The sequence below is a fragment of the Fundulus heteroclitus genome, chromosome 10 (genome assembly GCF_011125445.2).
Source record: "Fundulus heteroclitus isolate FHET01 chromosome 10, MU-UCD_Fhet_4.1, whole genome shotgun sequence".
NCBI lineage: Eukaryota > Metazoa > Chordata > Actinopteri > Cyprinodontiformes > Fundulidae > Fundulus > Fundulus heteroclitus.
In genome coordinates, this window is record NC_046370.1 from 8,427,412 (window position 1) to 8,443,264 (window position 15,853).

The 15,853-nt window shown below is 35.3% G+C and overlaps 1 protein-coding gene across 21 annotated transcripts in view; it reads left to right on the forward strand.

Moving 5' to 3' along the window:
* Window positions 1-15,853, forward strand: part of LOC105928199 (calcium-activated potassium channel subunit alpha-1) — a 164,195-nt gene that overhangs the window by 92,626 nt on the left and 55,716 nt on the right. For 11 of the 21 annotated variants that reach the window (XM_036141897.1, XM_036141900.1, XM_036141899.1 and 8 more), the window contains exons 6-9: window positions 5,093-5,168; window positions 5,835-5,910; window positions 6,589-6,759; window positions 8,935-9,026. In XM_036141897.1, the coding sequence (XP_035997790.1) occupies window positions 5,093-5,168; window positions 5,835-5,910; window positions 6,589-6,759; window positions 8,935-9,026 (415 nt within the window). Of the gene's footprint in view, window positions 1-15; window positions 2,903-5,092; window positions 5,169-5,834; window positions 5,911-6,588; window positions 6,760-8,757; window positions 8,850-8,934; window positions 9,027-15,853 lie in introns of those variants that run through there. The other 10 variants (XM_036141916.1, XM_036141917.1, XM_036141898.1 and 7 more) reach the window with 2 other exon arrangements.

A 15,853-nucleotide genomic window follows, 5' to 3' on the forward strand; every position in this document is an offset into this window, starting at 1 on the left:
TTTTTCTATCATTGATATACATCTATCAATCGATATATAGTTATGGAATTATTGTCCAGCCCTACTAGAACATATCAACAGGAAAAACAGCAAGTCCAAAACAAAAACAATATGTCAAATATCACATTAATCTCTGACAATGAACATAATCCATCCATCCATTTTCTAACACGTCTATTCCTTTTGGGGTGGCGAGGGGTGCTGGTGCCTATCTCCAGCTGTCAATGGGCGAGAGGCGGGGTACACCCTGGACAGGTCGCCATTCTATCGCAGGGCAGAAAATAATACAGTGAAGCATTACTACATTGGATAACATTTTAATGTTTCAGCAGCTTTTTTTCTTCTTCAGACACAAGCGGCTTTTAGTATTAAACTGTCTACTACTCAACTAAAATGAGCTGAGGTCAAAAGCTTCGAAGATTAGAGTTTTCATCGAAAAAAGATGATTCATCATTCTTAATGCTCAGCACTCTTTGTAAAAAAACAAAACAAAAAAAAAAAAAAAAAACGCATTCATATAAGCAAGATGCTCCCCTGAGAAATTTTGAATTTCCAGGAAATTAGTTTGCAATTATTCACAGGCTTCTTAGTAGCCAAGACCAAAACAAAGAAGCTGATTAATCTTCACAGCAATGTCTTCATTTTACAGTACCTTGCAAAAAATATTCATTCATCCATTGTCTGTACATGCTTAGCCATGTTGGTCAAAAGGTTTGGTTTGTTTGACAGACGTCCAGTGTGAAATAAAACCACATCATCTGAAAATTAGCAATTTCGGTCCCAATCGAACCGAGTCTATTGGATTATCAGGTGTGAAAACGACCTAACAGTCATGGTTTTGGCCTGTGGGAGGAAGCCGGAGTACCTGGAGAGAACCCACACATGCACAGGGAGAACATGTTAACTCCATGCAGAAAGATCCCAGGAACCCAGGTGCTTATTGCTGCTGTGAACAGTGCAAGTAGTGAATTGTAACATGAATGACCAACAACTACGAAAAAAGAGAAAAATCACAGCCCTCATAGTAAAACATCACAGTGGCCGCAACAGTGAGGAACATGTGAGGATGCATACCATTGGCCGAGAGAGGGAAGATGGTCAGGGGTGATGGGGAGGTGAATAAATCTAAATACAGGACAAACCTGGGAGAAAGCCTGTTAGGCTGGAGGTTCAACTTCCAGTACGACAACTAGCCAGAGTTACAATGAGGTGAATTTGATCAAAGTATATTCATGTTGTAATGCCCCAAAACAAAGCATGGGTTTAATCTAATTAAGAGTCTGTGGCAAAAGTAAAAAAAAAAAAAAAAAAAAAATCATGTTTAGAGACTTGTGTAATTTAACTGAGCTTGAGCTGTTTTGCCGGTAAGAATTGGCATAAATTTCAGTCTTTACATGCGCAAAGCTGGTTGAGACATAGCCCTAAGCTAGAATTATCCTAAATCAATGGAAAGTATTGACTTAGGATGAGCAATCCTAAATGCACTCCCCACTGTTTTGATTTTACTTTACAAAAACCGTTGAAAAACAGTTTTCCTTTTCACTTCAAAAACATGCATTGCTTTGTGTTCCCCTATCACATAAAATCCCAATAAACACGCTGAATGTTGTGGTGGAAATGGGACAAAATCTGGAATACTTACAATGCACCGAAACAGCACTTTCCATATATTTCACACCGAAATAATTATATTGTTAATTAAGGATTACTTCAAATTAAACCATGAATATATTAGATCAATGTCTTGTTTATTTTCAGTTAATCAGATTAAAAAAATTTCAATCTGCTCTCTTAAATATGACAAATATATGTGTTTTTTAATGACTTCACAACCCATTGAAAATAAGGAAAGAATATTCTGGAGCAGATTACTATTTCTACTTTATGAAAATATTCAATGTCGTTTTGATCCTCAGGAAAAACTCCCTAAACATCCTGAAATTATCTTTTTTAGTGTGTGTGTAAGCCCCCCGCTCTGACAGGCGCTGTAGGGATTAATCTTCAGTATGGCGTTTTTTTTTTTTTTTTAATGACAGATGGAGCGATTTCTATCAGCTGCTGTAATTTCTCTGTTTACGGTGACATCTCAAATGTTGAGCATTTAGTTTCGGCGTCAACTCACATTACAGTTAATACATCGGCTGTGATTCATTTAGGGATTATTTGGGAATGACTAAATCTATGACACACACCGTGATCACCACAACAAATTTCCCAATGTTCCCTGCACAGCTTTGCTGAAAGGTTGAGTGCAACAAAGATACAAGCTGTTCTAGTCCAAGATTAGAGAATGAACTTTTGTTCAGCAGTTGTAGAGTCACAGAGATGAGCTGTGGGTTACATTGTAAAACCAGCTGATGGGCATGAATGCAGCCTGGCCTCTTCCTTTCCCAGGATGAATCCTAAAGGAGCTTACACTCTAATATCCTGATGGGAAAAAGGCTTGCTTTAAGCTTGCACTGAATCGTCATGAGAATGCCGCAAAAGGTCTGAGAGAAATCAGAACCCAATGCGTCTTCAAAGAAAGAGCTGATTTTGCTCGTTGGACAGGATTTTTTCTTCTTCTTCTTGATTCTACCTGATGAGGCTGATTTTAGAACGGTGAAGAACCAGAGCTGATTTCAATTACTTTTTTTTTTTTTTTTTTTTTTTGTCGAAGCTGGAAGCTTTTTTCTAGAGTTTCTAGACATGATTCCTACAAAGATGTTAGTGTACAGGGGCCCCGCTGAGGACATGCATTTGAAGATGGTCCAAACTACAACCAGGCGCAAGAAATCAACCGGGGAGCTTTTCCAGAATGGCTACAGGGTCAGAATGAGCCACGGGTTGGTCCCCGACAAAGAGGACCAGGACAGCTTCTGCTTCAGTCTTGGTGGATGCTTCCACATGATTTCCTACTGGGGTAAGACCACAGGGGGCAATCTCTCTGAAGCGATAGGTTGACACGTCCATGGTTGTGTGGTTTGGATCGTATGTGTCAGCTGGAGCAGGTTCAGGATTTGGCGGCGTGTGATGCCGCCAGCCTGGCAAATGCTAACTGGAGCGCTTTGGGAAAGGCAAACGGGAGTTTCACTTTATGAAGATGGTGTATTTATTTACCTTTTTACAGTCGCAGAGACCTACTTCAGGAAAATTCAGCTGAAAATCTTTTCATTTAGATCACATTTACTTCTAATTTATCTCAAATATGCTGTGGTTTCAGCTATTTTCAATTTGAATTTCTTTATATTTTAGCTTCAAAAAGGTTCTAAAAGTATGATTTGTTCTAACTCTTAAATCAAAGCTCTGAAACATTTAAAACATTACTTTTTACTGTTGTTCTTTTACATTAATATGCCTGGTCCTTCAATGCTTCCATTAATATAGTAGGTTTTGTATTATTACAAGTAATATTATTATTCTATTTTTTTTGGGAAATTGGCTGTCAGGTTTTCATCTCTTGTGACATTTTTCTCCGAAAGTGTTGAAGAGAGGTAGCCTACATGAAAAAACTATTGTATTGCATGCCAGAGCTAAAAAAAAATGCAAGTTGTATTTAATTTGCTTAAATTATTAGATCTGTTAGACATTAGTTACAGGGATTTTGTCAAACACTTTATCAGAGTCATCAGATTTTAGTATCAGTATTTACAAACAGTCATCAGATTTTAGTATCAGTATTTACAAACAGTAAATACAAATTATAGTTTTCAAATGGTGATGTTATATTATTATAGGAAAAAGCTATCTAAACCAGCTTGTCCCTATGTGAGAAAATAATTGCCCTGCAAACCTAATTACCGATATCAAGCTTTTGCAATAAGTGGCGATAATTTTTCTACATTGCTGTGGAAAAAGTTTGGCTCTCTCTTCTTTTCAGATTTCTGCCACACTGGGAGGTTTCAGAGCATTAACGGCCTGTTTAAGGAATATTATTTGGATTTTAGACTGAACTTTGACTAGATCTATTGAAATCTTCCTTTTGAGTAATTCAATAGAGGACTTGCTGCTTAACTTAGGCTCATTGACCCTGCTGCATAGTTCAACTATGCTTGTGGCTAAGGTCATGAACCATGGTGGTTCAGATGGTGAGGCATAAAAGCAGCCCCAGACCATCACCCTGCCTCTACCATGTTTGACTGCCACTCTGATGTTCTTTTTCTGACATCCTGTGGCGATTTTACATCATATGTAACCGGAAACTTTAGTTTCCGGTTACATCAGTCCACAGAATATATATGTGAGATGGGCCTGTGTGTTTCTTTTGGTCAGGAATAGTTTTCGCCTTCTTATGGATAGCTTCTTTCCATCAATAAATAAAATCATCATTTATAAAACTGCTTTTTGTATTTCAGACTAGATTTATTTCATAGTAAAATATGTTTCTTCCTCTGAAACATTGACAAAGCAGCCAAACAGACGAAGTTTGATTTATTTTTACTTAGTTTGAGTGTCTAATTTGTGCTTTAAATATTTTTGGTGTAAAAAAAAAATCTTACATTTAGGTTAGGAAACATGCAGAAACGCAGTTACTGCTATGCTTTTTTTAAAATGTAAGCTTCCTACAGATCATTTTAGATGGGATTCAGGCTCAGGCTGGCGTTGGCACAGCTGGTTTTGTTGGTTATGTCGTCCTTGAAATCTTGGCAACAGTCACCAGCTCTGTTTTTTTTTCCCTTCCTCTATAAATACCCTCAAATTTGGGATTTGACGTCACGTCTGTTTACCGATTCACTTTGGCTTGACAGAATCCACCTGTCTTTACTCTAATCCAGGTTTTCATCGCTCCCACGTTGTCAGTTTTGCCCAGGAGGAATGACGCTTGTGTAAGATAGATGCTGGCTCAACAAGAGGCTCCTGGGATTAACTGGAGAAGGCTCTGGTTTGATGCTGAGCTTTATTTTTTGTTTTCTGAGTTTTTTCTTTAAGTGCTTAGAGTTGCTTGTTGCTTTGGGCATTTTATTTATCATTATGAATCCACTAAGGCTGGTAAATATGGATGAAAGTATGAAAGGTATGATGCGGTCATTGTCAAGTGACGATTAAATGTCGATGTTGCTTCGGATTTGATTCTCACAAGGTCTAAATGTTTTCTTTATTTCTTTTCTCACAGGTTTGAGGTTTTTAAGAGCCTTAAGGTTGATACAGTTCTCAGAAATTTTACAGTTTTTGAATATTCTAAAGACAAGGTAAGAGTCTTGATGTTCTTCCTTTTTTTTTTTCCTTGATGTCAAAAGTGTGTAATGTTGAACTCAGCAGCTTTTCTAGGCAAACTTTGAATGGAAGAGCTATTTTTAGGCAAAGTTAATGTAAGATTTACTTTCAATAGATTAGCAACAATTTAATAGAATCATTCTCAAACCAAGTACGGAAGGCTGGGACGAAGCAGATTTCTGTTTTTGCCTTTGCTGCTCAGAATTAGAGCTTTATGCACAGATGTCATGTCAGGAAGATTATAGCATAACAAAATCCTTCAGAATAATCCCTCAGTCATCAACTCAGACGAAAGTAACACACAAAGATGTGGACACTGTTTGTGTAAGGACGTTATTCTGTGATAAAACCTACAATATACTTTATGTATCATTTTAAGAGGCTTGCACCTATGCAAAGCATTGACATTATCTACTTAGAATACCTAAAATCACTTGGCATTCCAATGAATATATGCTGTTCATCATTTATACTGTATATCAAAATATTGTTTTTCAAGAGAAACATTTTTAAAAAATTGGTATTGTGCAAATTATTCTTACATGTCTGTTAAAAGTGATATCCAGTGAATTAAAAAAAACATGGTTGATATATTTAATTTCTTTCTTTTTGCTTGTGTTTGTATGTGAAATTAAAACCAGCAACTCCATTAAGTTGGTGAACTTGTGTTCAATCTTCATAAGCACATGGCTAACTGCAGCAGGCTTCATTCACTTGGTAAGTCATCGGCGTCCATTAGGGTCATCTCAGTAAGTTAGAATATTATGAAAATAATTTGGTATTTATTCAAATAATTAAATTAAAAATAGTAAAACATACCTATTCTACACATTCGTTACACGCAGGGGGATATTTTCCAAACGTTTATTTGTAGAAATGCGGATAATTATGGGAAACCAAAGTTACGTTTTAAGAAATGCATTTTCATGTTTTGAAATCCATTGTAAAAATAAAATCATTTTGATGATATCCTCATTTATTGAGATGTACCCAAAGGAGCAGGAAAAAGCATGTTCATGGTGCAAAGATTGCTTATAATTTAAGCAGTCCAGCAGTGAACATCAGCCTTGTGAGGACTGCTCTGTTCTTTTTTTATGTTTACCCTTGTTTAGTTGATTGGTATTGGCAGGTGTTTCCATCAGGTTTTACATGCCCCATTTTACGCCATTAAAGCTAAAAGGAATAACAGAAAAAAACATCTTTGCATAAATTTCAAGTCTGATGAGTTCTCAAATTACTTGCTCTGTATTGCCAATTTGAAACAAACATTTATAGTGTTGCATTTGGCTGAAGCAACGCTTTAACAGAGGTAAATGTCATATTCACACAGTCAATAAAACATACGTGAAAATTGTTCGTTTTTGTGGTTCTTGTAAATCTCAACCTATCTTCCAGGTGGAAAACTCGGGGGATCCTTGGGAAAACTTCCAAAACTCCCAAACACTTTCCTACTGGGAATGTGTCTACCTGCTCATGGTTACGATGTCGACTGTTGGCTATGGAGACGTTTATGCAAAAACCACCCTTGGCCGCTTGTTTATGGTCTTCTTTATCCTTGGTGGTTTGGTAAAAATCCCTCTTGTTACTTATCCTTGCTTTAAAATGCTGCATTCACCTAAATATCTCACCCTGTGAGGTGTTACTAAGTGCTGGGACCTACTATAACTCAGTACATCATTTGGCTTTTGTTTCTGATGTATTTTTATTTTTTTTTTATTGTTTGCTATTTCACTAAAATATGTTGCATGTCAAATGCTGTACAAATTATACAATGTGTTACAAAGTGTACAAAAATGTCAATTTTCTGTTATTACAGTTAGGCCCAATATTCTTCATACACCTGGCAGATTTACATTCTTTTTTGATTCCTCTAAGTAATTTGTTTCCGGTAATAAAACTAGACGGGCATCTCTCAAAAGATAATAAAACAATTGTAAAATTGTTATAGATTTGAAAAAAGAATTATCTGATTTGAAAATGGCATGTTGAAAATGATTTATACGCTTCTTAATCGGAAAGTGAAAAATTCTTGATTGGGTTTACAGCGATTACATCTTTTTGACAATAATCTCTGCTCAGCCTTTTGCGTGTTACTAGCGGTATTTTGACAATGCATCTTTGGTAATGAGCCATTGTGAGGTCATTGTGAGGTCATTGTGAGGTCATTGTGAGGTCACGTCTCACAATGAGGTCATTGTGCTTGGAATGGCTCCTTGTCATCAACTTAATCGTTAGCTCCCTACACAGATTCTCTACCGGACAAAAGTCAAGTCTCTGGCTGAGCTTCTGCAAAACTTTGACATTACTTTTAGCTAATTGGCGTTGGTTTAAAGTAAGAAATTATTTCAAATCTTAATCTGCCGGGTGTATAAATTATTTTGGGTTTAACTGTACTTATTTACTTTGAGAGGAATGTTTAATAGGTTTGCTTATGAGAGTTTTACAGTTTCAGATGGTACCACCTTCCCCTTCCCTTTCAACAAACACAGTGAAACTGGGGTTTGATTTTCCAAAACACGGATTTATAGATGTCGTGACATTACAGATTCTCGCTCTGCACACATTTTTCTTTCCATTTAATGCTTTAAACAATACTCTTCCATCAGCTCACAAAGCTGATGTTTCTTACACTGATGTTACCAGTTAAATTACCTGGGGTTAAAGTAAATCAAAGTTATCGGAAAAAGAAAAGTCACAGACGACAGGATTAAGTAAAAAAATAAAAAAAATCAAAGGGCTAATGTTAACAGCAAATGGAAAGAGCTAATGTTAACACATAGTGTTAGCTATCACAAATATTTCAGGTGAAAAGTTGATGCTTAAAGTAAATTCAAATTTCTATTCAAATTAATTATAAAAGATTTTATCCCAGATTTTAAGAACAACTCCTAATAGCTAGAGTGAAAATCTAATAAAGACCATTTTAAAAAGCAAATACAAACAGCTAAGGTAAAAAAAAATTACTAGAAAGCCACCGTAAAGATCTCTTGTAAATTACTATTTACAGGAAAAGCAAATGCTATTAGCTAATGTAAAAAGGTAATTGGAAAAACAGCTAATGCAGAAGCTATCCTTGAATTTTTAGGCAATTCAAGTCGATGTGCAGTAGTGAAGTGTTAATGTTCTTCATCCTTTAACCTGTGGTGTTTAGCAAATCAACCTGACACATGTGTTTGTTGGACAAAACATGGCATATAAGACTTTTTCTTGATTTTCATCATTTTTATTTTTCTACCACAGATCGGCATATCTATCATCTGCTGTCATTTTTTCTTTTTTACGTTTATTCTTCCAACATCTGTAAATATTAACCTCTTAGTGTCCCTTTTCATCCTCATACTTTTTAATACAATTGGAATGTAATTGTGACCAATCTTCAAGTTACATTCAGCTTACATTCACTCGGTTTCCCTGAAAGAGAATCTTCTTTCCTGTTAACAGATATCTCTGCACATGTGGCTGCGTTTCTATTTCAAATTTCTTATATTGCAGAGAAAACATAGGACCTACGCTTCTATACTTGTCGTTTTTAGTTTCTTCTTCTGTCTTCTATCCTCTCCTTAGGCCATGTTTGCAAGCTACGTCCCTGAAATCATAGAGTTAATAGGAAACCGCAAGAAATATGGTGGTTCCTATAGTGCTGTTAATGGGAGAAAGTAAGTATTCAAGGAGGCTCTACTGCCTCCGCCGCAGTAGAACCTTCTCTGCATGCCCTTTTCTTTTTCTTTTTCATGCATGTAGGCCATGTTTGCTCGCTACGTGCCAGAAATTGCTGCTCTCATCCTTAATCGGAAGAAATATGGAGGGAGTTATAACTCGACCAGAGGCAGAAAGTAAGTCAAACAAATAAAGAAGACAAAAACTAAAGAAAAAATTTCTATGGTGTGGTTTTGTGTGACTTGAGTGGCCTCCTCAAAAGGTGATGCTCACATCTATCAGAAATACAGTGATTTGAGATCTAAGTATTTCAGTTAAGTCACACTGTGACTGAAGAACTTGGCCATGATTGATGTATTGATTACAGTTTTTTTTTTTGTACAGTTTGTCTTTGCTACTTTTCATTTGCTGCTGCTTGTGCACACTGTAAAGAAACTGCAATCTTAACAAGGAGTTTAGGCTGTTAAATAAACCCTAAAATGTCTCATTTCTGAAAGTTATCTGAAAACTGACAATATTGTCAAGATTTGAAACATTTCGTTTTGAAAATATCAGTCATATTAAATCAAATATTAATTATGCTTGTGTGCAAGTTTTTCCTTCATTGGAAGAAAATAAAGCTTTTTCCAACTTGGAAATAAACAAAGTGCCTTGTTAAGGAAGTTGTCTTTTCAGTGCAGTTGTTTGTGTATTTTTTCAGCTTCAATTATGCATGTGTCGGATTTTCTCACTGTTCACAAACTGTGATTATTCATTTGCTGTGTAGAAGATTGTTTTGCTGATGATTTCCACCGGAGAGGGTTAAACAGTACATTTTAAAGGAATTACTGTGTAGTGTTACAAACTTTAGTTAAAACTTTAGTTTGGTTAATTTGGAATATGTTTTAATATATATATATATATATATATATATATATATATATATATATATATATATATATATATATATATGTATATATATATATGTATATATGTATATATATATATATATATATATATATATATATATATATATATATATATATATATATATATATATATATATATATATACATTGTAACTGAACTGTGGAAGCTAAACTTGACATATGTGATAAGAAAATAAGAGAGCCAACTAATTCATTAAAAGACACAATGTCTAATAAGATAGAAAAATAAAACGTGGACTGTGACCAGGGAATAATCTTCTGCTCCTAAATTGACATGTTTAAACTTGACTGAAATTGCTACTTACTTTGACAAACTAAATCATTTTCTAAGAAAAAGTTTTATATCAGAAGAGACAATGATTGAATTATTTTTTGATGTTTGGAAGAGTTAAGGCAAAGGTTTCAAGTAAATAGCAATAAATAAGGTGGCATGCATGGTGGTGGGAGCATCATGATATGTGGGGCTGTTCCATCTGTTGGAAAGAATGAAGACTTAAATGTACCTCAACTCAGTTGCATAAAACTTGGACAAGAGTTGGTGTCGAAATGAGACAAGGATCATGAACACACATTTAAAGTAGTTTCTGGTCTGGCCATGACCTCAAAAAGGTGAACATTTGTGGACTGTTTTTAAAGCAATACAAACAAACCAAATAAGTGTAAATTAACAATAACCTTTCTGAGTAGAGAAGTTTTATTGTAAAATATCCAGCCTTAATTATGTTAGACGCTTCTTGAGGGCAAAAAGTGACTTGCAACTTGCAAATGGGGCTGTGTGCATCTTCTTTAGCGAGTCTGGATAATTTTTAACTTACGTTCTTTAAGAAAATCCATTATAAATTGTGAACAAAGTTCTTGTTTTTGAAATTCATTTAAGCTGTTTGTTTTCTATACTTTCCACACAGAAACTTAATAAACTTAACAAATAATGAAGAAAAAAGCCCAATATTTAAGACATTTCTGCCTATGAGTGTATGTAAACTTTTCATCAAAAATATTTGCTCACAAGCCTTTTGAATAGTCTTTTATACACATAGATGAATATGTAGAGAAATACAAGATTGTAATAAACTGCTGGTATCATTATGTCCTTTTACGTGGTATTGCCACTGAGTTTAGGTCGGAAATTAAAGTTAGAATTAGAAACAGAGACAAAGGAACCATCTTTGCTTTATGCTTTATTAAGGCTATGGTGTATATACAAGCTCTCTTCTTGTTGCGACAGATGGATTGGATAGTGGACGCTGGAAGACAAAACTAAATAGTGAAGAAAAGCCCCAACCAAATAAATAATTTTCTCAAAACAATTTACTAAATCCACTAAGCATACGGATGTATCACAGTTTGATTTAATATATACATGAGAAAATCAAACATGTATTCCATGAAGTTGAAATCAATGTGTTTATGGTCAATGCACACAAAGTTGTGTTTGTGAATCATTCTTTCACATCATTTTATTTTGCTCATTCATCATCCCCTCCCACCAAAGGAAAAAAAATATATAAACATAAAATACTCTTCATATACAGGGTACAGGGTCAACTAAATAATTACTGAGATGCAGACAATCATAACATCAAATATGTTTACAAGCACATACAATGTGATTCTACAGTGCCCTCCAAAAGTACTTTATCCCCTAAACATTTTCAGATTTTGTCACATTAAAGCTACAACTTCAATGTTTCCTGTTAGGTTTTTATGTGATTAACCAGGTTGATAATTGTAAGACTGAAGGAACAGACTACATGGTTTTCAAATTGTTTCATAAAAATTTGGGGAGTGTGGCATGCATTTATTAAATAGAAGCTGATTTTACTGTGAGTAAATATGCAATATTCTTTTTAATACTCTTTTTCTGTTTATTTTTATGTCACTAGTGGCTTTTTTTTAAACAATGTAGGCTGATAGTAAAGGGGGGTTGAGAGAGGGGGGAAAACATGCAGTACAGGACTTCAGGCTGGAAATGAACCTGGATCAGCCACATTGAGGACTAAGACCTCCATATACAGTTGTGCTCACTACCCCTGCGCAAACGGAGCACCCCATTAAAGCTGCAATCTTCAGGGGTGTGGGTCTGCAAGCATTACATATATAGAGTTACATTTTTTCCAATTCTCCCTTTCAAAAAGCTCAGTCAGATAGAATGAAGAGCGTTGGAACAGCTATTTTACAGATTCACCATTGGATTTAGGTCTTTACTTTGACTGGGCCACTCCAAAAAATGAATACGCTTTGATCCAAATCGTTCCACCGTTGCTCTGTCAGTATATAAGGTCGTTGTCTTGCTGGAAAAGAAACTTCTGCCCCCACTCTCAAGTCTATTTTTACAGTTTGTTTGTCTTTCCCTGGATTCATCTTCCTATTGACACCCAACTCCCCTGACTTTCAAGAACAGTTAATGAAACACCCCGATGCATTACTTCCAAATTCTGCATTACTTTCTGTTTGTCTATCACATAAAACCCTGAGAAAATCCTTCTATATTGTAGTGTGACAAAATTAGCAGAAATCCAAGGAGTAAGAATACTTTTGCAAGGCACTGTGACACCAATTTTAATTGGCTGTGCAAATCAATATGGAGTTACAAATTCCATAACTCATCAGAAATCCCAAAATGTACAGGGTGACACTTATTGAAGAGCGTAGTTTAAGTTATTTTGTTTAACATAATAAATTTAAATTGTAGTAAGTCACCCTGTTTTCTCTAGTGTACATATTCTGACAGCTCTTAAGAAAACTACCAGAGTACCTCCAGCTCTTCCTTTTGTCATCAATTCCTTCATGCTTCTCTTTAAATGTGCTGTTTTTCTCAGTTTGAAACTCTAGCTCCTCCCCTGCTCTACTTGTTTGCTCTTCATGCTTTGCTTTTTGGACATTCTTGGCCTTTATCTTCAGTCGGACCTACACCCTCAGCACTAAATAATAGTAATCTATATAAAAACTAATATAATAATGATCTTAAATTCTTTGACAGCTGGGAAATTTTGTTTTCTGGTTTTGCTTTCTTGCCAAAAGTTGGATGACAGGCTTGATAAACATGAAACATTGCGTAAATATTATGCAATAAACATGTGACGATTTGCTGGAGAGGTCAGGCATTATCATGTCTTAAATACTCTGTGACGATTATACTCGTACTGTAATTAAATGAAGAAAGATTGGTGCTCTTATGTTTGCCTGTGTGGGTACAATGGCTCTAACTAGAAGCAATCTGCTGTAGAGTCTGTTATTTCTTCTCTCAATTACCATGCTAAACTTATTTCTTAACACTCCCAATGAGTTCTGGTTGCCTAAAGGTATAATTAAATAAAGCCATGCTTCCTAGAGCAACTGAACAGATTTTAAATGAAATAAATATATTTTTTCATCCAAAAAAAAAACAAAAACTGTATCTGATTTACTGATATCAAATATTTTACATGACTAAATTACTTACCATACGTGGGTAATATCCTTACTGAGTTAAAATGTTGAATTTAGTGGGGCTGCCTCAGTGTATCTCCTCTGGCACAGTTGGCTGATAGTTTAAAACAAAGTGCAGCGTTAAAGCCAGATCAGATTGCCACTGACCACATCAAGACCAAAACTGTGTATCACGTTGGTCATATGCTGGTTACAGTCCTGCTGTCTTTATTGTCTGTTCAGTGAGAACAACTGCAACATCACAACTCTGATTATGTAGATTTCACTGGAGTACTTTGGAAACTACTGGAAATATGATGGATTTTTGAAAGAGTATTGAAAGGATAGATCAGGATTTTTGAAGGTCATTCATAAAGGTTACAAACCAGTAGTTGTCAGAACTTTCTCCCAAAAGGCCACAGTGATCACCATACCATCAAATTAGTATTTACTTAACATTAATAATTGTGTTTTACTAAAGCAGTTGTCAAAGATAACTCAAGTCTCCTATTTCACTGTATGTTTAGTCTGATTAGTTAAATTTTGTAGTTCTGAAGAGCGTGACTCTTATTTTTCCCCCACAAAGTGAGAACTCAACTTTTACTTTATGAAATAATTACTCAGCTCCGTGTCTTATCGTAAACCCTACAGTCTTTATCGCTCTCTTTTTTCTAATGTGTTTCATGGTGCAGCCCTGCTTCCAATGTCAACCTGCTTTACTGAAGGAATGCAAAGGGCTGCTTGTATAAGAAACCACACAGCAAAAAGGGATCTAAAAGTAAACACAAATTTCTTAAAATGTGTTTATTTTTTCCTTGATTTGAGGAGCTAAATAAGACTATTTGCCAATGGAATGAGTATTTTTACCCCTAAAATAAGATAGTTAGATATCCTGCACTGAGTTTGAAATAACATGATGGAGATGAATTGTTCCTATATAAGTGCAAAAATCTTTTTCCATTGGCAGATAGTTTTATTTAACTGCTCTAATTTGGGAAAAATACACTGATTTCAAGAAAACTTCTCTTACTTTTAGTTCCCTTTTTGCATCGCATTTGAAATAAAGTTTTTTTTGTACAAAAAAAGCAGCATATTTTGGATCCCCACATAGAATTATTAGTTTATGTATGTTTAAAGTTCCGATTTTAATATGCACCGGTTAAAGACACCTGAAGGGCCATATAGAGCCTTGGATGTTTAAGTAGTCGATAACGCTTAATGCCACATTTTCCATTTAGTATTAACACAGTGTAGCTTGTCCTGGAGGCTAGTCCAAGAACCAAGACCAATGCAAACCTCTGTTGCATTAAAACAATTCCAGTCTCAACAGTGTCATAGTGGTTTCTGAAGACACCGTTTTAAAATCCTTTAAACTGTGATTTATGGTTTAATCGGATGAATAACTGCAAAGAACTAGATGATTATTTATACAGGAAGGGGAGGTTGGAGGCAGTGCACGTTCAATGATCTTACTGTGTGAAATGGGCTAAAAACAGAAAAAGTGTCTAAGAGTAACTGATATAAAAGTAAAGGGATATAAAAAGCACGAATGTAGTAACTTGTGTGGACACGGGTTTTATATATTTTTACTTTGCCATTCTAAGAGGTAGCTACTCTGACTGGAAAATGCTTAACATATTCCTTTGTCAGTGTTTCACAGCAGACAATTATTAGTCTTCTGCCTCTAATTTTCATATAAATGTTGGCCAATAAAAAACACGATGACGGGTTCAGAAACAGTGTTGCGTAAACTGTCATGATGTAGCTTTAGCCTCTGGGACAAACTGATCTTCATTTATCTGCACAATCTGAGTCATAATAATGTGTTTCTTCCAGATTTGAAACACTAATATTAGCAATATATGGGAGGCTAGGTAAATAAGTTCATACCATAACAGGTTAGACAAATCTTTTGGTCCTTTTTACATGGGTAACATGTCTTACTAAGAAGTTTTTTTGAATTCCTCCTCCTTGCACTCTGCTCTCAAAGCAGTTCTCTTATTACTGGATCACGGCAACATATGACTGGAGGAATGCGGTCATAAAATATTATTTTCTACACCCTTCACAAGTCATCCTAATCTGCATTATAACAGCAGCTTTTACCTTCATGTCTAACAATCTGGGATAAAATGACGTACCGAGTAGATTTCCCTATGAAACGTCACTAAAACTGTTCCATAGTTGTTAACTTTTGGAGAAGAAACTTTTATCACATCAAAACTGTGCTTCTTTTGTTGCCCACCTCACAAAAAACAAGAAATCTTAAGGATAACATTATTGGTACATTTCTGTTACTTAAGGATCATGTGACAGGAGAATAAATATGTAGGAAATAGTGATTTTTACTGCATTTAAAATAGATAAAATAGATAAAAAAAAAAAAAACTTCAGCCATGGCCAAAATGTTTGACAAGAAATGTGTTCTGTAGCGGATCCCCGGCTATGACTTGTGGACTCGACAATCTGCCTTCTAAGGAAGGCCGGCAAGAAGAAAACTGTTGTTGGGAGAAAACCAAAAGGAATTCATTGTTAAGTTTGACATTAGATAGAGGGCGGTGCATACACTGAAAATATGCTGTGGTCACATGTGGATAAATGAAACTTTTTGGCCTACATGCAAAATGTTGTGTGGCAGAAAACTGCACATCACCCCAAAGCACGGTG